This window comes from Mytilus trossulus, unplaced genomic scaffold (genome assembly GCF_036588685.1).
Source record: "Mytilus trossulus isolate FHL-02 unplaced genomic scaffold, PNRI_Mtr1.1.1.hap1 h1tg000424l__unscaffolded, whole genome shotgun sequence".
NCBI classification, from domain to species: domain Eukaryota; kingdom Metazoa; phylum Mollusca; class Bivalvia; order Mytilida; family Mytilidae; genus Mytilus; species Mytilus trossulus.
This window is the reverse complement of record NW_026963354.1, coordinates 229,357-256,437: the sequence shown is the minus strand read 5'-3', so window position 1 is coordinate 256,437 and position 27,081 is coordinate 229,357. Positions and strand designations below refer to the sequence as shown.

Sequence of the window (27,081 nt, the reverse complement as noted above, 5' to 3'; positions counted from 1 at the left end):
GAATTTAAATACTTTTATTTCAATCAAAGTCACACCATTTGAGATTCAAAAGAAAAGCATTCTAATATAATAATAATAATAATAGTAAAACAACACATCAAGTAAATACCATCAACAAAATTTACAACTTCAATAAAAAATAACAGAATAAAACTTGGCATGATTTTACTGTAAAATCCAATGATCAAACATCATGATTGTACTGTAAAATTTAATGATCTAACATAACTGAATATGAGAATTATTCAATAATTCTTTTTGTTTTGTATAGAAAACAAAGATTTTACATTAAATGACATCATAGAACTTCTTTACAATAAATAGGTCACCATCCAAGAATATTGATATAGGCTAAATGATTTTAAATTCAGAATTTAAAGCAATGTTTTTCTTATTGAGAAAGATTTGACAGGATATGTTTTGATAAGTAAAAAGATACATATCAAAAATTTGATAGCATTACTTGTATTCAGTATTTCATGAAAATACAATGATTAATTTTACATTTGCATCCATTGTCCATTCCCCTAAAAGCCATTTTCTGACTTTATATCATCATAAGGTATACCAGAACCAAAAGTTGTAATACCCATTGAAGCATAGATTTATTTTCTCTCGTTTTTATTCTATGTTTTATCCTAAACAATGACAAATAATGAAACCAATGAGTACTTATTATGCAGTTTCCTTATAACTTACTTATCCATGATACATCTTAACAATATAGACTTATATAGAAAATTGTCCATTGGTTATGTGGTATCAGACTATTCCTGGAAAGTTCTATAGTGAGATCAAAATCCATCTTCACAAATAAAATATGGGTGGTCATTCACATCAAATAATATAAAGGATTGTTAAGAACATCAAGTAATATATGAGTGTGTCAGAATTTAGATGACTTGTAAAGAATAAAGTGTTAGGTTTTTGAATACTATATTTTTCATTTAATCTGTGTAAGACTAATTATGGATATTCTATTAATCTAAATTTTAATACAATCTATGTAAATGAACTAAAAATATATGAAAAAAAACAATGATTCACAGATCTTATTTACAAAACATAACTGTAAAATGTTGATACTATTTCATATCTGCAAAAAATATTATATTGAGCAATAAAGATCTTCAATTGTAAAATAAACTACTATATTGAGATGCTTGAATTTAAACATATACAGATCTGCTATCCTATATGTAAACCCTGTATTACAGAAAACACAGCAAAATAACAATTTAACAAATAAAATGAAGCAGATTGTGTGCACTGAAAAGACAATTGGTTTTTATTTTGAAATGTAGAATGATATATGTAGGATTTACTTTATTTTAATATATGAACATTGTTACAATTAACTCTAATTTTTGTCTGTTAAAATGTAGTTTAATTTATGAAACATACATAACATACTGACAGCTATAAATTAACAAAATCTAATTAACATATCTATAACAGTCTAACAAATTGTACAATGTCAACACTGAAATAAGTTAATAAACAAAACAGAACGACCCTGTAACAGACAACATTTTAACACTGTATCACAAATGTATGAAATCTACATGATACTCAAATCTGTAAAAGATTCATAATTTTGAATATTCCGTAAAAAAAGCTATCATATATACATTTATTTCTGGGTCAAACCTAAATATGTATAAAAATATAACACAAAATTTCCAACATTTGTCTAATACATTGTTATTTAAATAATTACATTGTATAGTTTCAATTACAGAATGGCAAATAGACAATATTACTTTTTACAGAGATATCTACTTTAGGAAAAGTGGACTAACAACGGAATTATATCATAAAATGTCTACTTAATAAAATATCTTTTAATATAAGTAAAACATTCTTAGTACACATGTACAATCATATAATAATAACTGAAATGCACTGCCATACTTGCTCATTCTTTTTTGCTGAACATAGATTTTTCTAACTATACATTAAATAAAAAAACAAAAAATTGTGGCAAAAATTACCACTACACTGAAGATTTGAAATGCTATACTGTTATTTAATTTTAAATGCTGGCCAATTTGGGATTAATTAAAAATTCTAGTCACCATAACGATTTACATGTAGATAATTACTCAGAAAATTTATTAATGGTTTACTATTGTTGGAATTGAAATAAAATTGATGTTGTAAAAGTAAATCACATTTTCAATTTTGATGGCATAATTTGTATGCAACATTTACTACAATTATCAACTTTTTGACACATTGATTGTTGAATAATTGCAATAATAAATGCACGCAATAATATCTTATTCTACTAAACTTAAAATTTATAATTTGATGATAAAATTAACACAATTATAATTGAAATTATCTAATAGATTATAAATCATGTTCAGTTAAAAGATTTGTTTTCTAACAATTTGATCTTAAAAATTTCAATCTATTATGCAAATAATTTTATAAATTATGTAAATCATGATAAAATATTCTCGTAAACAAAATAATAGCAGATTTTGTCATAAGTTAATAACATACAATGAAAGTATTTTTTTAAGTAATTAAATCTAATTTGTAGAATTTCATTAAATCTGTTCACTAATTTTTCTCGAATCATTTCTATGTAAAATATTAATTTTTCACAAGAGATCAATAGAAGTAATACAATGAGTACCAGGACAAAATAGGTACAAACGTTCAAATTACAAACATATCAGTAATGCCACAAAGAAATTTCTAAACATAATACAGCATGAATACTCAAATTCACAAAGGAGAGTGGCTATGATGAATATCAAAATCAAAGAGAACATAAATCCTGCTTGACACAACAACTAGCTTAAAACAATCGCTTTGCTTACAAGCCATTGTTAACCCCTTGTATTTCAGAAGCATTGTGTATTCATATTAATATTTAATATCTCGATAGAATCAAAAAATTTTGACTACAATGTTCAATATTTGAATATATCAAGGTTTGCACTTAGTGTTTTAACTCCCCTTGTGTCTCACATACTGTTTAAATTTGGCTAGCTCAAATAAAAATATGCAGGCAGTGATTTTCCTAAGGTATTCAAAAGAAACATAAATGTCTACTATGAGGAATTTCTAATTTCTGAGATTTAAAAAAAATTGAATCCCTTTACAGTGATGTCAATTTTTTGGAATGACTCACTTAGTTTTGGCTGCCTTTTATGCTCATGGCTATTGTGTTTATAATAAAGGAAATGATGGCTTGTACAGAAATAAAATTAACAAGTATTGTGTTAACAGATAAACAATGATGAAGATGAGAAACACCAAAACCATAACACCACTGCAAAAATCTGTGGCTGGAGCATGAATAAATGATTCTAATTAAAAATATAGAACTGCAATTTATAATGTATTTGGCAAAACTGGAAACAAATAAATGTACTAACTGCAAAGCTGCAATGTTAATTCTAACAATAGTCTATATAAACTTCTAAGAAATCAACCTAAAATGTTTTTTGTTGGATAAACAACCAGTTTGTTGAATCTTTCAGGTTAATATTCCTTTCAAATCTACATTGTTGATGAACAGTATAAATTATCTCCCCTTTAGCACCTGTCTGTCTGTCATTCCTTAATCCCAGTCTACTGAATCAGGATTATCAACAGGTAAAACTATCAAACATTTCTGTATCAATGTGTTGATGGCATCTATAAATAAAAACAAAATTTTCTTAATATACTCCTATTCATTATAATAGCAGCATCATTTAAGAAAACAAAGTTCAATTAACAAACTAGTTTTACCCTGCCACATTCTGTATGCGCCTGTCCCAAGTAGAGAGCCTTAAAATCAGTAGGCGTTTGTTGCTTTATGTAATATTTGTTTTGTATATTAATCAGGCTGTAAGTTTTCTCCTTTGTATTGTTTTCCATTTAAACAATTAGGGCCTTTTATCAGTGCCAATGCAGTTTGGGCGTAGCTCATTGTTGAAGGCTGTATGACATATAGTTGTAAAATTCAATGTCAGTTGGTCTCTGGTAGAGAGATGTCTCATTGGCAATCATATCATATCTTCTTTTTTTAAGGTGTACTCAAATAATATTACAATAACTTTGAGGTTAACTAGCTTAAAACCTGAACTATAACCTTATACACACAGATGATTAAAAGAAGCAATATATATCTGAATCTTTGATTGACTTTTCTAATTCTGATGGATTAACAAATATTTTTCTTTTTGCCTTCTGATACATACATGACATAAGGTTCTTTTTGGTTTAATCAGCTTTAGAACATTTAGACTTTCGAATATTTTGGCCTCAAGCAAAACTGAAGAGAACTTGCGAAGATAAACATCTGGTGCAGTAAAATTAGTGCCATTAATGCCCTTGTACTTCATTTTTATTAAATATCAAAATATTATCAAACAGTTTGAAAACTTACACATTTTTTGCTGTATAAATTTGGGTTTATTTTTCCATACAACACATACGATGTACATAACCAGTCCAAACGCTACAAATCCAAGTGCCATTAAACTTTCTCTTGTTTTCTGGTAGAATGTCAAGGCAACTATCAGGAAACTGATGATACATAGAATGATTGGCAACAAAATAGGCAGCTGTTAAAAAATAAAAACAATATTATTCAATATGTTTGAAACCTTTAAATTATCAATATATATATTTATCAATTAATTATACAAAATCAATTTCTGACATTTGTTTTTCCACATTTTCTGTTGTAAAATTCCCTGTTTGATTATAGTGACAGCAATGTTTGAAGTGGTTTAGTCATTTTCTATAATTTTTACAGATAATAAATGTATCATAATCTCAGTATATTGTCAATTAGGCTTTTCTTGTTGTTTTAATTTTTCTTGATTTCCCAATGTTCTAATTTTGCAAATTGTGGCAATGTTTGTTGGCAAGTCATGAGGCATACTATTAGATTATGCAGGCTTAGTTTGGTTCCATATGGCAAAGTTCAGAGGTCACTGATGAGTTTTTGTAGACGAAACGCACGTCTGGCGAAATACAAAATTTAGTCCTGGTTTATTTCTATCATGAATATTTTACTGAGTCCAATGAGGCTATAAGATTTTTAATTTATTTTTGATCAAATTTTGCATTTAAATTTCTTTCTTTTCTTCAATAAATGAGCCCATAAACAATTGACTGACGCCTAAATAACTTTGTATAAAATCTTACCCTGATTGGTCTTGGTAAATCAGGTTCTTTGTACCTGAGGTAAACCTGTCCAGCGAACACCATTGTTAATACAGAGGCAAAACCAAATCCTTCCATCTCAATTAGGAAAAATATATCCCCTGTCGATGTGTAGATCAAAGTCATGATCAACTGTAGAAAATAAAACAAATACATTTTAATACAGAGGCAAAATCAAACCCGTCCATCACAATTAGGAAAAATATATCCCCTGTCGATGTGTAGACCAGAGTCATGATCAACTGTAAGAAAATAAAACAAATGTTACATATTTTTCTGCTAGAAAAATACATTTTTTCATGAATCAATGCATTGCAAAATGTCGATTGTTATCATGATAAAGGGACAGAAATGTCCTATTTAAGCTGCAGTTTTAGTCAAATATTCACATTATAAATTGTTTCTTTTCTTCAAATTCATTTATACCAGTCAGATAGTATTTTTTAATGATATATAGACAGCATCTTTATTTAAAGTCAAATGTATAGGTTGTGAGTCAATATCTGATACATTTTCAAATTAAACTTTGACCTCAAGTCATCCTGTTACTTTCTATGTTCAAATAACTACATACATTTTTAGTTCATCAAATGTTTTAGTTTTGTGTGACTTTCATTTTCCCTGAACGAGTAAACAATTTTATTTAGGGGCCAACCGAGGAGCACCTTCAGGTGTGGGATTTTAGCATTGAAGACCCATTGGTGACCTTCAGTTCTTGTCAGATTGTTGTTTCCTTGACATATTCCCCAGTTCCATACTTAATTTTATGACAAGCTGTAAATAAAATAAGAGACCCCAGTATGGTATGCATACTAATAACAACAAAAATTGTGAAAACTGACAAGACTTTTTCTTTTATAATCAATTCCTAAAGAAATCCTTAGTTCTAATGCATAACATATATTTTCCATAACTTACAATGACTAGAAGGGATGGAGAAGGTGTTAATCTTTTTTGTTGTATCATCCCCATAAAGGCTGGCAACTGTCCTTTTGTCGACCCAACATAGAATAGTCTGAAAAGTCAACATATTTACTCATATAGTCAATTATTTTAATACTTGTTCTATCATCAAACTATTTTTCACCACTCTCCCTGAATCTTCATGTTCAGATATATATAGGATCAGCAGAATTCTGCTAACATATAAATACACTTTTCATAATATCTATTCCATCTTATTTGCTATTAAGAATGTTTGCACCAAAATTAGTGTAGTTAATTTGATATCTGTATTTTTCATGGGTATCAATATCCATGGATTGAGGATAAATTGCAATTTATTAGATATTTGATCTAGTGGTTTTGATGAGGTCTGATAACAAGCTGATACAAATTGGTACATCATTGTTAATTGGTTAATCTTTACCAATGCATATTATATATGTTTTGTTATTATGTCACCCGATCGACAATTCGACAATGTCGGGTGACATATTGCTTTTCTTATGTTTCTTTGTTATTATTATTATTCTTCCACCTTTTTTTGTCCGTCAGCTTTTTTGGAGTAAAATGGAACCAATCTTAATGATAGTTCAACATAGGGAGGAACTAAAAATTTCGGGTTGCAGGTGGGTCTAAGACCATAAAAAATGGCTGCCGTTTCCATGGAAACAGAACAATTGTGAAAAATTCCAGTTTTTGGTTTTTGTGAATAATTTGGAGATGCTTGAACTCAGAATCATCATATTTTAATACAATGTAGGTGCCAGCCATACACTGGTTTTGGATGATTTTTGCCATCATTGGAACCACTATGTTGCCATGGAAACTACTCCAAAAATTTCAAAAATATGAAAATGCTCCAATTTTTTGGAAACTGTAGCATAACGATGAGCAACTTTGGTAGATGTGGAATTTGGCGTTGGAATTTCCAAAATGTCTGCCGTTTCCATGGAAACAATGCAAAAAGGTCAAAATGCTCCAAAAACTTCCAGGTTTGGTAAATAACTTTGATATGCTTGAACATGAAAGCATCAGATTTTTACACAATATAGTTGTCCACTATAGACAGGTTTTGTATAATTTTGACAATCATTGGAACTACTATGTTACCATGGATACAGGATCAAATATTTCAAAAATTTCAAAATGCTCCAAAATTGATGAAACTTAATATGATTGGTGACTGGCAAGTCTGGATGAGACTTTTGGAGTTGGAATTTTCAAAATGGCCACCGTTGCCATGGAAACTGCAGATATGTCAAAAATTTTCAAAATCCTCCAAACTTAATGAAACTTGATATTTGTGTTAACTGGCAGGTAAAGATGAGACTTTTGACTTTGAAATTTTCAAAATGGCCGCCGTTGCCATGGAAATAGCAGAATTTGAAATTATTCAAAATGCTCTGAATGTACTGAAAATTTACAGAAACGTGTATTGCCATGCATATATGTGCATTCACTGTTCAACAATTTTGAAATGGCTGCCGCTTAGTGGCAATTGGGGGAAGGGTGACATCCGCTATTGCTTGCAATGGCAATTCTAGTTTTTTATTTATTTTTTTTAATTTACGAAATACATTTTAAATGTATCAAAGCTGTCCTTTTATGTATGTATTAGATGTTTGTTTTAATGATAGTGTCTCATAAGTCGTTTTCGGCTGGCATCCTTTTTACATAAATGTTGGGTTCTTATGACTTTATAGGTATATATATATATTGATATTGTAATGGATGGTGACACTTTAATAAAATAAATCTTATCTTATCTTATCTATTATCTTTCTAAATTAATCCAAAGTAACTGTTATAAATAAAGCATATCAAATCACATGTATTTGAAATAATAACACCTTATGTAAGAATCCTGAGTTTTGATTGGTTGATAACCAGTGAATTTTTTCCCAATTTACTGTTATCAAATGAATATCGTTCATTTCTTAATGCCGCAAGGGTATTTGCAAAAAGGATATGCCTATTTTACCCTCTCTGCCGTGGTATTTGCAAAAAAATACTCTGTCGGACTGGACACTTGTAAGGTCACGATCATCAATGCGTTTTTGAACATTGACATTCGATGTAATTAAACAGATAGGGCATGTTCTGTTCTTGAGGGGTATTTGCAAAAAATACCAGTCCTGAGAATGAATTTCCCTTGCCTTACGGCTCGCGAAATTTAACATTCTCTCGACTGGTATTTTTCGCAAATACCCCTCCTTAACATGATACATCTGTTTAATATACTATAGATAATAAATAGATTTCTTTGACTGACTATTAGATAGTTAAAATTGTACATATTTTTTTCATACATTGTACCTACCTAGAGAAACCAAGTGCACATCCATTCATGGTTCCACATACAGATATGGCAATCAACACAGGCATTAACCAGGCCATAACTCCCATCGTATGCTCTCCAAAGGTCTGAAATGTAACAATACAAACTAAACTTAATACATTGTTACTTATATATGTAATCAAAATAAGGTAATATTGAGTCTTTATATTCTAAAACAATGATCATCTTTCATGTTACCTTTTGTTCCACTATATAAACAAAGCCATACATCTTCTTATATGAGGTCATCTATATGATTTCACAATTTAAATTCTTGTCTGAGATCAAAATTGACATATTTGTATAAAATCAAATCTATCTCAAAGTACAATGAAGTTAGCTTAATTTTTCATATTTGAATTTTAAAACAGTTGGTTTTCTCAAAGGTTTTTGCTTTAAAAACTTTAGAACATGTCAAAGTAATTTTCTTTAAAATCAAAATCCATTCTCTATTTTCATTTAAACATGGGTAGGCATTCTATTTTTCAACATCTTACACCTTCGCATTTCTTTTAATTGGTAAATATAAAAGTATGGAAATTCTGCATATATTCTAGACATCTTTCATTTTTTTTTGTTATGTTTCTGTCACATTAGTTTATACTCTTTATTTCTCTCTATATATATACTAACCACAGCTACAGCGGGAGATGACAACATTTGTGCCAGTGTCAGAACGGCTACATAAGCTACATTGGCGATTAAATAGGTTACTATGGTCACTATAACTATATATACTAACCACAGCTACAGCGGGAGATGACAACATCTGTGCCGGTGTCAGAACGGCTACATAAGCTACATTGGCGATTAAATAGGTAACTATAACTATCACCATGGAAATCAAAATGGCTCGAGGGAGATTTCTGAAAGAAAGAAAACATGTTGTGACTATAATTCTAAGACTTTCTAAGAAATCAAAGTTTTTTCCCACACAAACAGGAAACTATATTCCAAGTGAGAGTTAATGATCTTATAAGTTTTTTTTTGCTATGGCTAGTTTTGTCCAAGTTCCCTATACAATGACTTAAAATTTTAAAATACTAATATTTAAAGCTGCCACTACTGCCGCAAGTAATACCTATGTCTCACATACTGTGATGACAGCAGGACAAAAACTAAACACTGACCAATAACAGTGGCGGATCCAGGAATTTTCATAGGCCCCCTGCCCCCTCTAAATCAGCCTCTGAATAATCCATGTCAAGGTCAGATGAACCATGACAGTCAGACATGTACACCTTCCAATTCATTCCATACACCAGTTGACCTATTGCTTATAGTATCTGGGATACATAGCTTAACATTGATCCCTGATCTATGAAATTAGGTTAAGGTCAAAATACCCTGTCAGACAGACATGAAGATGTTGCTTTTGTTTCATATTCTAAATACAGTTATACAGCTGTTGTTCATAATAAGTGAGATACTTTTTTTTTTAAAGATGACTGCCACAATATAGTCAAGTGGCATTTAACTTCAACAATAAGCTTATCAAATGTGGTTGTGTTGTAATTTTTTCTGAGTGTTCTGATTGTTAATACCTAGCAATATGACTATGAATACAAGGAATCAGTAGTTGTCATTTGTTGATGTGGTTTCTTGTTTTTATATAGATTAGACCGTGGGTTTTCCCTTTTGAATTGTTTTACACCAGTAATTTTTTGGGACCTTTATAGCTTTCTGTTTGGTGTGAGCCAAGGCTCTGTATTGTAGACAGTACTATGACCTGTAATGGTTTACTTTTATCAATTGTGACTTTGATTGAGAGTTGTCTCATTGGCACTCTTACCACATCTTCTTATACATATACATGGATCTTCTTTTTTATATGTCATTCGGTAAGAAAACTTGAGTAAAATTTCTACAGGATAAGTGTCCCAAGATTAATATAGATGAACAAACTTTTTAGCAATGCGAGGTAATTAAAATGTACAAGGGTATGAGATAATTCTTACCTGTGTGGATCTACAAGTTCTCCTACTAAAAAGTTTAAGTAACTCCTGAAATAGAATAAGGATAACATTATACCTCATAAAATCGTAATACATGTATCTGATACTTTTTTTCTAATATCAATTTATATGAGGACTGGGTGTTTATATCTTAATACACCAATAACTAGTCAAATGTTAAATATTTTTTGTTTCTATTGATTAACCATATATATAGCTAGATGGACTACAAAACACCTTATCGCTATTTGTCCACCATTACTGGATATCACACAGGTTCCCATAAAAGTTTGACGTCATAAAACAAAATATCTGACGACACAATGTAAGTGATTGATGTATGCGTCAAAAGTTCAAGCGGCTGGGTCAGTTTTTTTTATTGAAATTTTGTTGGTTAAGACTTCAGAGTACTTATACCAAGCAAATATTTTTCTTTTAGCCAATCATTGAAAATTGACCTCCCCTTCATGTATTAATTATTTTAAATATTTGATTAGCTTTTACATAATGTTGAATGTTTTATTAATCATCTGGAATGAAAAAAACAGGGGGGGTTCAATTTTCCATACAAGGGGGGGTCAATTTACCATAGCGGTATTTTGACCCCGGGTCATTTTACCATGGGGTTCAAAATACCATATGACACCGGGATTAGCGATAAGGTGTATGATGTCTATAGTACATTTCAATCTTCACCCTGAACCACAGGCCCAGCAGCCCAGGCTTGTGAAATTGCTCTTGTGTATGTATAAATCATATCTAAAGGCCAACATAATCTAACTTAAATTGTCCAACGATTGAGCTCTGGGCCTGTAGATTGAAAGTTCATTGTTAAAACTGCTTTTACAAATGTTTCTAAATTTGTGTATATAAATATTTCTTATTGGTAAAAAAAATACCAATTGACATGTTGACATAGATAGCTTTTCTTGCATTTCATTACACATATGTTATACATGTATAAAATTGAGAATGGAATACATGTATGAATGTATGCACAAGTGTTATATTGACCATGTTGAATTCATCCAACAATAAATTAATCAATAGTACTCATGGTACTGTGTTTAAATGGTTTTCTTTCTCTCAATTTTGTAAATCAATGTGTTTAACCTTTCTTTTTTTATATCATAAGTTATATTACAAATATGACTATAAATAGAAATATTAAATATATAATAAATTTGTTGAGACAGATGTATCAAAAACATTCATTTATAACATGTTCATGATACTAGACACACAATCCAAATGTTAAAAGTTCATGTGAAAATGACTTGTAATCCAGATTAAATCCAACAATAAAATACAATGTTGTAAATATATAAATCTAAAGAGTCATTGTTATAAACACAAACTAAATACAATTTCTTTAAATTAGACCCACAATTTTTATCAACAAATAAATGATTTTAATTCACAAGGGTCACTTTCAAAGTTTTCAAAAATAAATGTATAGATTAAATGATAAGTTTGTATAGTTCACAATTATTCTAAATATTATGGAAAGCAAATTCTATAATCAACCGTTTCCATCATGATTTGTATTCAAATAATGGCTACAGAAACTTGCAGAAGGGACATCACATCCTTCATTTTACAAAGACCTTTTATAAAGAGACCTTTAATTAGTTGAATAATATTCTAAAACCTTTTCAATTTATATGCTATAATCTACTTAGGTCACTTTTTTCCTCATAGTTTTTTGGTGCTTAGTCATATTGTGAGTCAAGCGTTTTCCAAATGATTGTTATAATTTGTTATGGTTGGGTTGAGCAATCACCAACAATTTCAACCATGCCGCAATCTGTATGTGCCTGTCTCAAGTCAGGTGCCAGTTATTCATTTATAGTTGTTGAAAAAATACCATTATTTGCTTTTTTCAGCATGATGGAAGAAACAGAAAAGGAATTCATTTTTGGTCTTGTATGAGTTTGCAGAGTTCTCGATAAGTAGTGGTCCTAGGGATTTGACCACCACATTTTTGGAAGGACCAACACAATTTTGATTATTTGCAATAGAAATGATAGTGAGGGCCTGCATATTTTTTTCAAGGACCACCATGCAAAAAAAGATTTCAAGAACTCTGGGTTTGAATTGTATGACTAATTATATAACACAAATTAAATTACCATCCACTGTAAGCCCAGAATCCAGAATAGAATGATATAGCTATAGCTCCTGCACTGAAATCACTTCCTTCAAACGGATTCTTAAAATTCTCAGTTTCACCTGAAAAATGACAGCATTACAGCAATATGAGTAATGTACAATAAAGACAAACCATGTAATTTATTTATACAGACTCAAATTCTTTATTAAAATGGCCTCTTTGTCATTTTTTTTTTTAAGGTTTTTGCAATAATTTCAGCATTTTATCAATCTGTTATGCATAATGTACATCTCTGCACACAAGTCAAGATGAATTGATTAATTATTGGTGTTTCACAACACTTTTAGCACTAGGCTACACTTAAAAATATTTTGGTTTGCCCAAACCCTACCCAAAAGTAGAGGCAGTGGGTAGGTATACATACATGTAGTTATGCATTTTCTTGAAGACAAAACTCTATTATAATGGGAAAATATTTAATCTAAATATGTATGCATGTTATCAGACTGAATCACCAAAGATGAGCATCCATCCTTTCAGATCAAGTATAGCAATAAAAGAACTTTGCCTTGTTTATGTTTGGTCAAGTGTGTGTAGGGATTTTCTTTCATAAATGAATTTGGTCTTATTTTTATGAAAAAAGTTTCATTCATCATCTGAACTTTAATTAACTATAAATATATCAGGCTGTTACAGTTTGTCTACATTCAGCTGTATACAAATCAATAGGTCTGTATGTTATCAATGGAGCCACATACTTCATTTGTATTTAGGAATGTAATAAATATATTTACAATATAGCCCAACCTGTAAGAGTACATAGTTGTACAGATTTAGAATACTTAAAAATTCATTGAGTTGTCTAATCTCTAAACCAAAAGTAACATTTTATTTAATCTCTACACTTTTTAAGTATTGCATTTATCTGGAAAATCAGGGATATTATTAAAAGTCTCAGTTATAACAGTAACACAAATTTTAAGCAGTTTACCAAAGACTGTAATCTACTTAAAGAAAGAAGCCTTTCAGATTTTATTTTGAGGTTTGTAATCTTAATATGTTTGCATTTGGGAGAAAGAAAAAAAACAAAATTAAGTATCTTGAAACTTTTAAAAGACTACATATGAATTTCATAAAAATTGTTGGCATTTCAATTGATCTTTTGAACAAGTTCATTCTTACAAAGTTCAATGTCTGTGACTCAATCAAGCTTTGGTAAACTTAAATACTGGCCAAAGTATTTTTTGGTCAGCAAGTTATTTTAGACTTTTAGATCAAAATTTTGCAATATATTGAATTCCTTGGAGCAGATAAATTTTAGGAGAATGGAATATATTAATTTGAACTGGCCCTACTGTCCCACGTTATCAGTTTGTACTCACCTAATCCTATGATATAGTAGAAGCCTATAACAATGACTGTTAGCAAGGCTATAAGTTTGCTGGCGGTAATGACAACTTGTATTTTTGTGGCCCATTTGGTATTCCAACAATTAATGGCTACTAATAAAGCTGAAAGAATAATGTTAGAGTACTGTTATGTAAACATGCAATAACATTGTTATCTGATAACATTATAAAACTGAATGATCAAACCATCATTCTACCAAATGTTGGTTGTTTAATACCTAAATCAAGAGTTAGTAACTTAAACATTATAATTATCACAAAGCTTGTACTGAGATTAGAAACACTATTGGTGCCACATGTGAAGCAGGATCTGCTTCCTTTCTGCAGCACCTTAAATCATCCCCGAGATTTTGGCGGTGAATTAGTTGTTGCTCATTTTAGTTTTCTACATGTATGTTGTTTTTGTGTTTATATACTGTTTTATTTTTATTTTGTCTTTTTTCCCCGTTCTTTTTTCGGCATGAATGTGTCAAAGAGACAACTTGACCAAGATGCAGAAAAAAGCCCAAGGTCAACAATGGGTCTTCAAGTTCAATGTAGAGAAAAAATCCAAAATCCTGCATACAGTGTATCATTGCATAGACACCTATCTATTGTTAACCTGCGCTAGCTGTCTATTGTTAATTGACTGTTTGCTGCCCTTGACTATAGATGTCTTGTGGATACATGTGTCATTGGGTTGTGCTCTCAATTGTATTTATATACCCTACAAATATACTTTTACACAAATGTATAACAAGTTTCTCAATTCCTGTCTTTTCAACAACTTGTGTTTACATAAAAACACAAAATACTGTAAATTTCTTTTTTTTCTTACCCTTGCTTTATAAGCAACATAACTTTGAATTTAGGTCAAGTTCATACCAAATCATTTTATTAATACTCAATATAAACAACCACTTTAATTTTATTTGGAACCAAAACAAAACATTTTAATTCTGAATGGATTTATTTGACAGAATTTAAAGGTCTTTTATATGGTAAACTTGGTCAGGCTGAAAACCAAAACAAAATAAAATCTTCTGGCCAATAGCCCATATTAAAATACACCTCAATGCAGAATTATAATTGTATTACAGTATAAACATTTTATAGTAAATATTTGGTTAACAAGCATATCATGAGAATGATGAAATCTTAGTCCTCTATACCTTGTGATGAATGGTCATTGACTCATTGTAGCTATGGAGATCATTGACACCCCCAAAATAACAAATGACCACATTTCTCTACATTTCATGATCAGTGGGTCAAGCTGTCAAGGAACAATATTTATTACTGTGAAAGAGTCAAAAATGGTTGTTTTTTTTATCTCTGATATTTTAAATAACATTTACCTATATTTATTTATCTTTTTGTAATAAACCATTTTTACATCAATGTTTCATGAAAATGTTACCAGGGTCATTTTCATTTTCAAATCTCAGCTTTTAGCTCTGGAAATTTTGAGAAAAGGTGTATGTATTTTAATAAGTTGCTTTGAATTCGAAAGATTGGAAGAGTTGTGTGTATAAATTCATATTATATTCTCAGGTTTGATGGTGAACCAAACAAAAATATGATACTGTATTATATTATTGCATACGGTACATTAGAAAATATATAATTTTTTCAGTATATAAAATGAGCTTAATATATATATGTGGCAATGTCAGACATAATAAGCCTCAATGTCAGACGCCATTGTCACAAGATATGCTTAACATCTTCTTTTCATTGGAGATTTGATCTTTAAATGATATCATGTTCACAGTTTCAAGTTTACAGTATAAGAAACAGAAGAAATTATCAAATATCACTCATCTAAAGCAGTTTATCCTGGACAAGATTGGCAGGCCGGCAGTAAATGCCGGTAATTACTAGGAAAAACTGGCAAATACTGGTCAATAAGAATAAGAATAAGAATTTTATTAGTTTGAAATCCAAACAATAGGATTGCTACTTATAGATTATCGTTGATTATCTCAACGAGATTGATTTTCTCGCTTGAGCTGGTACAGCGAAAGTGAGAAAAGCAATCGAGTTGAGATGACCAATGATAATCTGTTTATCGCTATTTTACCTATGACGACGTTGTCAATTTCAATGTCAATTTCGTTAGCAACGCCACGTGGCCTCCTTAGTTTCTAGTGATAATTTTTCCATCTCAAGCGAGAAGCATGATATGAAAATTATCACAAAAAAAGATCAAATGAAAAATGCACAAAATAGCGATAATAAAATATACAACAAAAACAAACAAACAGACAGGCATATCAAAATTACAAAACAATAGTCACCAAACACTACAAACATGCAGCATTGAGAGAAAAACAAAAAAATAGATTATTAGATTAATAGTATTAATTATCAATAAGAGAAAGAAGAAAGCTAAGACAAATGACGTCTTGAGTTTGCTATTCTCTACGACCGACAAACAAATAATATGATGTTCTTTAAAAAGTTGATTATGCTTTTTGAATCTGTTAATTATATATTTTCCTCATGAAACTAGTTAACCATGCACATTGTGTTGCCATATGAAATTTCTTCAAATGAAAAGACAAATGCAGACTAATCCATTCTGTTTGAATTAATTAATGTAAGATGATCATTAACAACCCATCAGATAAACAGATAACATGTTAACAGCTTATGACACCTGTCGTAACCATTGATTAGCTTGTGATAGTAAACAAAGTCATAAACTTGTTACCGGTAAAATTTCATTTCATAATTTAATTTTTTTAAACTTTTTTCCAATTTTATATGAAGATCCATATTGTTAACATTACACATGTTACAGTCAAGAAATGTAAGTTTTGACAAAGGAGAACTTTAACGCCAGATATATAGCCAGCAGTCATTTTTTTGTCAGATGAAAAAAATATATCGCAAATTACAACATTGGCTACATCCAGCGCGGTCCCTGCAATTGAAATTTTGATGGGACATTATTATAATAGACAGTTGGCATTGTGATATATCTCACCATTTTTTTTAACTTTTGATAGTAAAATTAAGAATAGAAATGGGGAATTTGAAAAGAGACAACAACCAAACCAAAAATCAGAAAACATCCAGGTCAATGCCATGCATGCAGATATACATGAATTATGCAAACGTTGAAATTAAACCTTACATACATAGACATAATGAAAAAAGTATTTTAATTAATATTTACTAGTTTGAATTTGTACAAAAATTCATCAATATTTTTTTTATAAGTTTTGATTTACAAAGAAACTACAATATGTTTAATTTGTTTATCAAACCACAGGTTTAATTAATCATGTTATGACTGCCTATGCTTTCTTAATCAAAGGAGGAGTAAATTTCATAGGGGGTCCATGTTGTTATGTCTACTGATAATAGTTACATAATCAATTAATGTTGTTTCATTGTTTACAAATCGCTGCAGAAAAAGGTCCCACTTGCAATTAATTCATTATTACATGTATATGGTTCACTGCTGACCCCATAAGGTCCAAAGAGAGTGAATAAAATCCATAGGAGATTCAGCTTTTGGCTTCACCTTCTTAGAATTTTGCCAACCCTCTATGGATCTGTAGAGGGTCAGTAGCAAACCATAGAACTTATAGTATATATAATTCAGTCCCTAATCCACCTTTCCTACTGGATTTCAATAAACTCACATTCAAGAAATTATTAAATAAAGACAAATAAATGTATTGTCAAGTCTGTCCTGGCCAGGTTTTGATCAGAATGATATGGTACAATGAAACCTATTCACCATGTACACTTCTTCCTAAGAACATTGATCTAGTTTGTTTTACATCAATCTCCAGATAACAAGACATGCACTAATTTAATGACAGTAACATTAACATGCATATCTAACTGACATAAATGTATACATGTTTTATCATGTGTTGATAGAATGATCTATCACTATTCAGGTCACCTACATTTAATTAACAAGGAGAAAAAAAAGAGAAAAGTGTAAATACCTGGAACTTACATGTAACATTTGTACATGTATGCATTTTCAAGTGAAACTGAAGTCAAAATGTTTTTAATTTGGAGAAATAAACTCATCATATATACCAGGATTGCAATTTCATATTTGCATCAGCTGACGCATCATCAGTGTTTCTGCTTCAAAAGACTCATCACTCAGTGACACTCAAATCAAAAAAGTTAAAAAGGCCAAATAAAGTATTAATTTGAAGAGCTTGAGGACCAAAAATTTCTAAACATTTTGCCGATTACAGCTTATATTAAAAGTGATCTATTCCTGAGGTAAAAAAGCTTTAGTATTTCAATAATTCAAAATTTGTAATTACAGTTAATTTTTATACTTAATATGACTATATCAGTTAAGAGATAACTGTATTGTAATTTCAAGATCTGACAGCATCAATTGGTGATTTGATGGACGCAAATTAAGTTTACTGGAGACGCGTAGATTGACCATAGAATGTTTCACCAAATATGAAATAATCATGCTAATAGAAAGTATGTCATGTGTGTCTCTAAATTAAACTTTATTTCACATACATGTACATTACAAAAAGACTGCCATAAATTTCTTTCACCACATTAAATTGTAATATTCCTCATGAAATCCTTGACCTTCCTCAATGACACTCAATTTAATAGTACACATGTACTGCCATATTAATGTTGTGGTGTTTTTCAAAAAATGTTTTATAAACAATACATATACATGGTATACTATTACATAATATCAAAGACATAATATCATTCATTGAAGGGCAAATATATACAAATGTATGTTATTGGTCAAATTTAAATTCTATTATACTGCAAATATATTAGGAAATGTTCAGGTATTTTCACTTCATTTGAGGAGCATATTATTTTACCTCACAAAAAGGTTCACATACAGTTCAAATTGCCCCTTTAATTTTAACTTTTATAAGCTCATTGTAAACAGGACATATACATGTAATTATTGTTCACCAATGTACGTTTCCATCAAAATTTGTTCAGAAACTCAAAATCACTTGATATAATTCTCATATAACTTTTTTAACACAACATTAGAATTGACAAAAGAAAGTTACTTTTCAATCGTCTTTATCTTAGATTTTCTCATTTAAGAGTTTAATATGGAACTTTGTCTCTTACAAATAAGAAAATTTTACACAAGTGGCAACCTAACCCCAGTGTTCCTAAATTTATTTCCTCCAAACATATAATTATTTTGGGGATTGATGAAAGGAAGGATAATAGATATAGGAAGATGTGGTGTGAGTGCCAATGAGACAACTCTCCATCCAAATAACACTTAACACTTATCATATTTTTATTTTATAGATTGTCGTGCCAATTTTAACACTTATCATATTTTTATTTTATAGATTGTCATGCCAATATTAAAAAAAATATAACTTTTGTATTAGTCTTAAGGCAATTTTCACAAATAACACTAATTCCAGTACTCTTCCATTCATCACATAGATGAAATTCAAGACCAAATTTTAACAGGAGTGAACTTGGTGGTAAAACAATATTTCCTCTGTTGAAAGGAGTATACTTTTACATTTGTTAATTATATATAAACTAAATAGTTATTGACTGACCATATTTGTTTGACCGCTTGTTGACCTCAAATGTACAAAATGTATCTTTATCATATATATAGGGAACCTGACTCTACTTAAAAACATTACAAACTCCACGGCCTCTTCAAGCATAATTTTTCTCTGACCACAAATTCACAAAAGGGATAGAAGTAATAGATACTACATAACAATAACAATGGGTAGTATTCCTCTCCCAATGAGCACCCTTGACAAGTATACAAGACTGTTATGTGTAAATTTTATAAAGTTAATTGAAAAATACTCATAAATTTCTATTCAAACATCTACAATAAATAAGCTGCTGTTTTCTTAACTTTATAATTTACTGAGCAAATGATCCACCCAGCAAGGAACAGTGAAATACAAACCCAAATCGTTGTCTGACATGTAAATTAGAATGGACTTAACAATATAGTCATATGATGGTCTCATGTTATATCTATAGAGGACACAATAGTCTCAGGTTAATCCTACAGACTATAATAGGATTCTGACATGGAAAAAATGTTCTCAATGGATGGAAAATTAATAGTTATTTTCAATTAAGACTCCAAATACCATGAATACATTTTACAATACTGGGCTACTGGCATGGGCATGAGTAAATTGCTTATCTGATTAAATTCAAAGTTAAATATTTATTTCAAGGGTGCATCCATATCATCATTCAATATATACCAGCATTTAGCTCTTTTAATATTTGAGTCTGAAAACTATTGAAATATTAATACACTATGAAGATTTTTTTTCATTTATAAGCCAGTACATATACTACATGGTATATAGAAAGGTTAGGCCAAACAAAAATATTTGTCTGTTTATGGTTACCCGACAGACCCTATTATAAGTGCCGACCATAAGCCAATTGATTTCCATCATAAAGTGAAAAATAAACTGACCTCTTGTTAAAAGTTAATATAATGTTGCATCATACATCCTAATGTTCATAATCATGAATATGATAGCTGTTTAAAACATTTTGCCCTAAAAAAAAATCTAATCAAAAACAAAGGGAAATAATCCAATCATTAAAAATACGGGTGAACTCGGCCCATGATCAACTCTGCCAATGTCAATGACAAGATGATACTGCACACTCAAAATCATGTCACAAAAAATAAAATGAAAATACCGACCTACCTACCCTTTTTTTTTTAAAGCATGTAAACCTTAAACAGACATACATATTTTTTGGTCTTACATGGACGAAGTACATTTACCAAATACAGCCTCTAAACAAAAGTTAAATGTACAACATGTAAGGCCTTGTTCACACTGAGACTTTAACAAGTTTAGGCCTAAATTAATATATTGTTTGTTTCCCCAATCCCAACCCTGCCAAGCCAGGTGTGGGTAGGTAAATGTACATGTAGGTAGGAAAATAAATTTATTTTTTCCAAAAAGCTGGAACAATATTTGGCGAATTTGGCAAGCCTGAAATCGGACATAAATAAAATATTGTGTTTGACTTAATTTTGTCAATACAAATTTTGTGAGTCGAATCGTTTTTGCAGGGTCGGTCGGGATTGGGGAAACAGACAATATTTTATTTACGACCTTAATTGAAATTTTGAACATTTGATTTTAAATGAATACAGGAAACACTGGAAGCTATTGAATAACTTTTAAATATAGAATTCAATACATGTTAAACAATTAATTAGTTTTTATTTCAAAGATGTTAACAATACAGGTTGTGTACACAAAACATGTTTCACATGAACAGTGAACGAGGCCTTACATTAATCATGTGCAGATCTGCAAAACCCTTGATTTAGATTCATAGCTTTAGAATGTAGCTATAAGTTTATGCCTCCCAAGTTCCCAATATAAATAGCTTACTAAAGACGGATGCTGCTAGTAAGTTGACTCCTAGGTCTGGGACTTTACAGTTTGGGAAGTAAGGTTGTAGGATGTACACAGAGAATATCAATGAACATGCGGCTATAGCCACCGGACATATCAATATAAAACTGATCCATAAACTGACGAATGCCACACCATCTCCGAATGCTCTCTGTATGTAGATATACTCTCCACCAGATTGTGGGAATGTTGTACCCAATTCAGCAAAACACAGCGCACAAAGGCAGTTGTACAATCCACAGATAATCCACATAACAAAGGAAAATCCAACGGACTTTGTCTCTTTGAGTATTCCTACAGGAGACACAAATATACCCGAGCCAATAATGACTCCAATCAGAATCGCTACACCATGGATAAGCTTTAAATTTCTACCAAGTTCAACTTTTTCGATAACTTTCAATTTCTTATCCTCCGTACCACCTTTAACTTTTTCTATTGAATTTGAAGTCATCATTTTTACTTTAATGTCACAGAATTCCTTTAAGTTCAGTAAATAGATCTAGAGAAAATTTTACATGATCCGTTTTTGTCATCAGAAACAACAAATCATAAATAGTATTGACTGTCTTAAAATCACCAATGAGCTATGTATGTTTGTTAAATTGTACTAAAACGACTTTAAAAACAAAGAACTCCAAAGTTAATCAAATTGGTACTACTATAGGCCACCTTACATTTACTTCATGCATAATTACAATGGCCAGTTATTAGTTAGTTCATTGTATTTGAGGATGTATTAAAGATATATGGTGCATACATTATTTCGTATTGATGAACATTCAGATTATACAAAATGTATTATGTTATTGTCACCTTAAACTTATCTCAAATAAAGTTTAATTTGTTTCCTGAACTATAATTAAGATAAAGAGATCTACATGTATGTTTCAGAAACATCCTAAACTTAGAAACAGTTGAACCATGATGTTTTATAAACTTCACAGCAATTTTAGTACATAGATCTTTGCAATTGTCCTCTATCAAGTTCATGCACTTTAAGCATCAAGATCATGAAGATACATGTTTATGCACACAAATTTAGGAAGTGGGTTTTTGAAATATACATGTAGATATACATGATATAGGAAGATGTGGTGTGAGTGCCAATGAGACAACTCTCCATCCAAATACTGTAAACCAACTTATTTTCGTGGATACTTTATTTCGCGTTTTACCCTTTCATGACCACTTCGCTGCTATTTAATTTCGCGATTATCTGATTTTCTTGATAACATTTATTAAGGAAAGATCAATTGTTGACATATTCGCGACGATTAATACTGCGTTTTTTTTCTACTCACGAAAATAAATCGCTCGCGAAATTAAGTTGGTTTACAGTAACAATTTATAAAAGTAAACCAGTATCTATAGGTCAATGTAGTTACTGTACATGTACAGTAAACAGGGTAAATGTACAAATGTAGGACTAAGAATTTGTCACCAAGGTTCTCTTGATAGCACTGTAAGATAAGGGGGAGCTAACTCGTATGTGCTGGAACCAAGTTTCCGAAAGGTGACTGATTTTCCTAAATTTCACAGTGATATCTATACTAATATTAATAACTAAAACACAAATTTACTCAACATGACACCAGATGTTAATATTATTCTCATTAGTAAAAAGAGACTTTAATTAACAAAGCCTAATCCTAGTGACATACATGTATGCTTATTACAATTAATAATTCAAAATAAAGTGCTTTGAGTATAGGTAAAATTAAATAAACACATATGCATTAGTTAAAATTTTACTAAATACAAACATAAAATTTTCTTTCTTAAAATAAAACATATTTTTTATTCAAAATCACACTAACACAAATTTAAGCCAAATAACACACCATGACAAATTCTTATTTTCAACTTTGATCCGACATGTAGATTTGTATAACTAAGAACTTCTTCAAATTATTACAGATACCTCGTACCTATCTATATTAGACTGGCTTGGAAGGATCGGGATTGGGGAAACAAACAATATATTGATTCAGCCCCATGTACATGTAAAGCAATCCGTGTTCTTTCTAGATATTTCGTTTAGCATCCTGGTAAATAGGGAAAATTGAAATAGCTTCTTGTTTCTAAAAATTGTAGCATCACATTCATAACATAATCTATAAGAAAACCACTTCAGATCGCATCACATTTAAGATTATAGCATCACATTATCATGCCAATTGTAGACATGTTCATTTGTAATGTTTGTACATGTACATATATATATATAGCATTGTAATTTTTAGGCATGTAAATGTACATTTATGATTTTGTACATGTACTTAACATTTTTACTAAGTAAATCTTTCTTTGATAGGGGTTAAGTCGCAATCTTCAACATATAGTTAATTTCATGTAAGTTTTATTGGCAGAGTAAACCAAAGTACATGTACATAGCAGAAACAGATCTGTGTCAGGAACCTGACATTAGCCATATAAAATAGACAGATATGAAAATTGAATGTTAATTGTAGGACTAGGAGCATAGTGACTACAATGGACTAGACTGTCCAGTGAACAGAGGCTTAATGTCGGGAAATGACACCAAAAAAGAGACAAAAATGACACAGAAATTTGTTATATATTTGATTTTTTTTCTTCATTTATATAATTAACATTTTGTACATGTTAATAAATCATGTCAAAAACAGTCATTAGTTTTCTTGATTAAATTGTTTTAGTTACTTTTGTCATTTCATGGTCTCTAGATATTGTAGCTTTAATACAACATTTACATACAAATGTATGAGGCATCCATTTTGTTCATTGCCAAAGCTGTAAGGTGCCTCTGATGGATAGTTGAATGATGCAGATGGCAAGCAAATCACATTTTTTAATTTAGAGTCCATCATCTATGTTGTCACTTAAACTATGGTCTTAACCTTGATTGGCAATTCATGTATGTTACCATTCATATGAATACACATGTATGTGCGCTGATTACAATTATGTTTGTGTTGTTTATTCTTTGGTTTTCTATGTTGTGTCATGTGTACTATTGTCATGATTGTTTCAATGTCTATTTTTTCATTTTTAGCCATGGCCTTGTCAGTTTGTTTTAGATTTATGAGTTTGACTGTCCCTTTGATATATTTCGTCCCTTTTATATGATGAAATTCAAAATTACTTTTTTTGTCGATGTGAATACCTGATTTGGGTATATGTAAAATACTCATGAATGGCAAAAGTACCCATTTATGAGGATCTTCTGCAAGCTGCAAATAAAGGGTTAACAAGTATCTGATACATTAGATTATAAATCCTATTGCTTTATCATACATGTACATGTTGTAGTAAACACTCATGAAAAATAAGAAGGTTTGGTGCAACTTTGCTTTAATAATACTTACTGAAAATTGATGTAGCCAGAAGAGCTAACCCATTATCAGGTATGTTACAATCAGGGAAAAGTGGTTGTAGTATGTACATAGAAAATATCAGAGCTGATGCTGCTATTCCAACTGGACAAATCAGAATAAAATTGATCCATAAACAACAAAATGCTGGTACCTCTCCAAATGCTCTATAAATGTAAATGTATTCTCCACCAGATTCTGGTATAGTTGTGCCTAATTCTGCATAGCATACAGCACAAAGAGCATTATAAAGTCCACAAACAATCCACATTACAAATGAAAGTCCTATAGAATCCACTTCTTTGAGTATTCCAACAGGGGATACAAATATTCCTGATCCTATTATGATACCTACTATAATAGATACTCCATTGAGAAGTGTTATTTCCTTTTTAAGTTCTATTTTAACCTCCGGATCTTCATCACCTTCTTTGAGAATTTTACTGGTTACGGTCATGTTTGGAGCGTTGTGTGTTTTGTTTACAAACAAAAAAGTTGATTTCTGATAAATGTAATTGAGTATTTCGCCCTCCTTTTTCTTTCTTCAATTGTCTAAGAATTTTTTAACAAATATGACATAACATAAGTCTGAATTATATATACTTTTTAACTTTTTTCCCTTACTAAAATCTGTTTCTTTTCCCGCTAATCCCCACGTTGTGAACTGCTTTCAACTGGAAAAATTAATCAAGCTAGTTCCTTGTTCTACTGAGCTTTTCTTCGTTCGCTCGTACCAAAATAAAAATAATAAGCTACAGAACAAACGCGGACAAACTAAGGAAAGTTTACGTACTTAGTGATGATGCAATAAAGTCATTTTGATCGATAACTAGTGCGCACTAGGGACGACATCAAAAAATCAATGAAGGATAAAAAAAACTTAATTCAAATAGTTTGGGGATGATGGGGTCAAATTGATGCAAGTTTTATATAAATTGACATCGATTTTACATATATCTTATTGCCCAATCAATTTTTCCCAAATTAAGTTAAGAGGTGGGTAGGGGGGTCAGTGAAAAAACTATATAATTTTTAAAGTTTTTTATCCTTTATTGATCCCTAACAAATTTATTTACGTAATGGAATTCCTAAAACAGTTATTGATCGGATATTTTTTTCCAAATTTATTAATTTATATTAAAAATAATTATAGAAATGTATTATAATTATGATCTTTCTATTTTAATTATTTTTGGGGTTGGATTACATGTACATCGTTTAAAATCATCAAGCAGTTATAGCATACCTAAAAGTGAATTGTTTAAAGTTTGCTCATCATTCTATTAACGATATATTGATGTGTATAAGTCACTATTTCTGGATCACCTCTTCTTTTGCTCAAAATACTGAAAGAGATTTATTAAACATAGTAAAAACATGGGTACTGATTTGACTAATCCGAGTGCAAAAAAAAACAGGTGCTGATTTAATCATGTGTCAATTTGACTAGAATTCAATTAACCCATAACAAATATCATCGTTAAGTAAAGGCAACCGTAGTATATCGCTATTCAAAACTCATAAATCCATGGACAAAAACAAAATCGGGGTTACAAATTAAAACCGAGGGAAACGCATAAATATAAGAGGAGAACAACGACATAACACTAAAATGTAATACACACAGAAACGGACCGGACATCAGACAAAATCCCAAGAGAATAACAAATATAACATCAAAACCAAATACATGAATTTGGGAGAGACAAGTACCGTGACACGTCGTATTGCAATGTGAATTTACACTAAAAAATAAGAAAAAACAAAAGACGCGACGTTAAAATGTAACACACACAGAAACGAACTATGTTAATATAACAATGGCCATATTCCTGACTTGGTACAGGACATTTTTAAAGGAAAAATGGTGGATTGAACCTGGTTTTATAAAACATACAATATATTTTTCATGGCATTCATAATTATTTTACATTGTCATATCGGGTATAGCTGACTATGCGGTATGGGCTTTAATTTCTCATTGTTGAAGGCCGTACGCATGGTGACATAAAGTTGTTTATGTCTGTGTCATTTTGGTCTATTGTGGACCCAGCAGAATCATTGACATGCAGAAACTTTTGCCATTAGTTCCGTCGTGTTCAGTGCTTATTGCAAGTAAATATCCGTAATACGTCGTATTAGGTGATTCAAAAAATTAAAACGATGATAAGTGTTTTAACTGAATGTTAGAATTAGCATAGATGAAAAAAAAAACATAACACCTTACGGATGCTTAATGGCAACTTTCAATTAATCAAAAACAAACAAGGTCAAATTGCACATCCTGCTAGACAGTATAAAACCTGATATCATCGTTGGAACAGAAACTTGGCTGGACTCCAGCATCAAAGAAAGACAATTTTCCATCC

At 30.5% G+C, this 27,081-nt stretch overlaps 1 protein-coding gene across 1 annotated transcript; it reads right to left on the bottom strand.

Annotated features, from left to right (window-relative positions):
* LOC134702206 (large neutral amino acids transporter small subunit 1-like) lies at positions 1 to 25,457 on the bottom strand. The gene is made up of 10 exons (XM_063563276.1): positions 24,707 to 25,457; positions 13,912 to 14,040; positions 12,549 to 12,648; positions 10,420 to 10,464; positions 9,204 to 9,327; positions 8,444 to 8,547; positions 6,097 to 6,193; positions 5,161 to 5,310; positions 4,394 to 4,571; positions 1 to 3,657 (listed from the first exon to the last, which is right to left on the bottom strand). Exons 1-10 carry the CDS (start codon positions 25,167 to 25,169, stop codon positions 3,581 to 3,583), a joined length of 1,467 nt encoding a protein of 488 aa, XP_063419346.1. The 5' UTR covers positions 25,170 to 25,457; the 3' UTR covers positions 1 to 3,580.
* Positions 25,458 to 27,081: the final 1,624 nt, after the last annotated feature.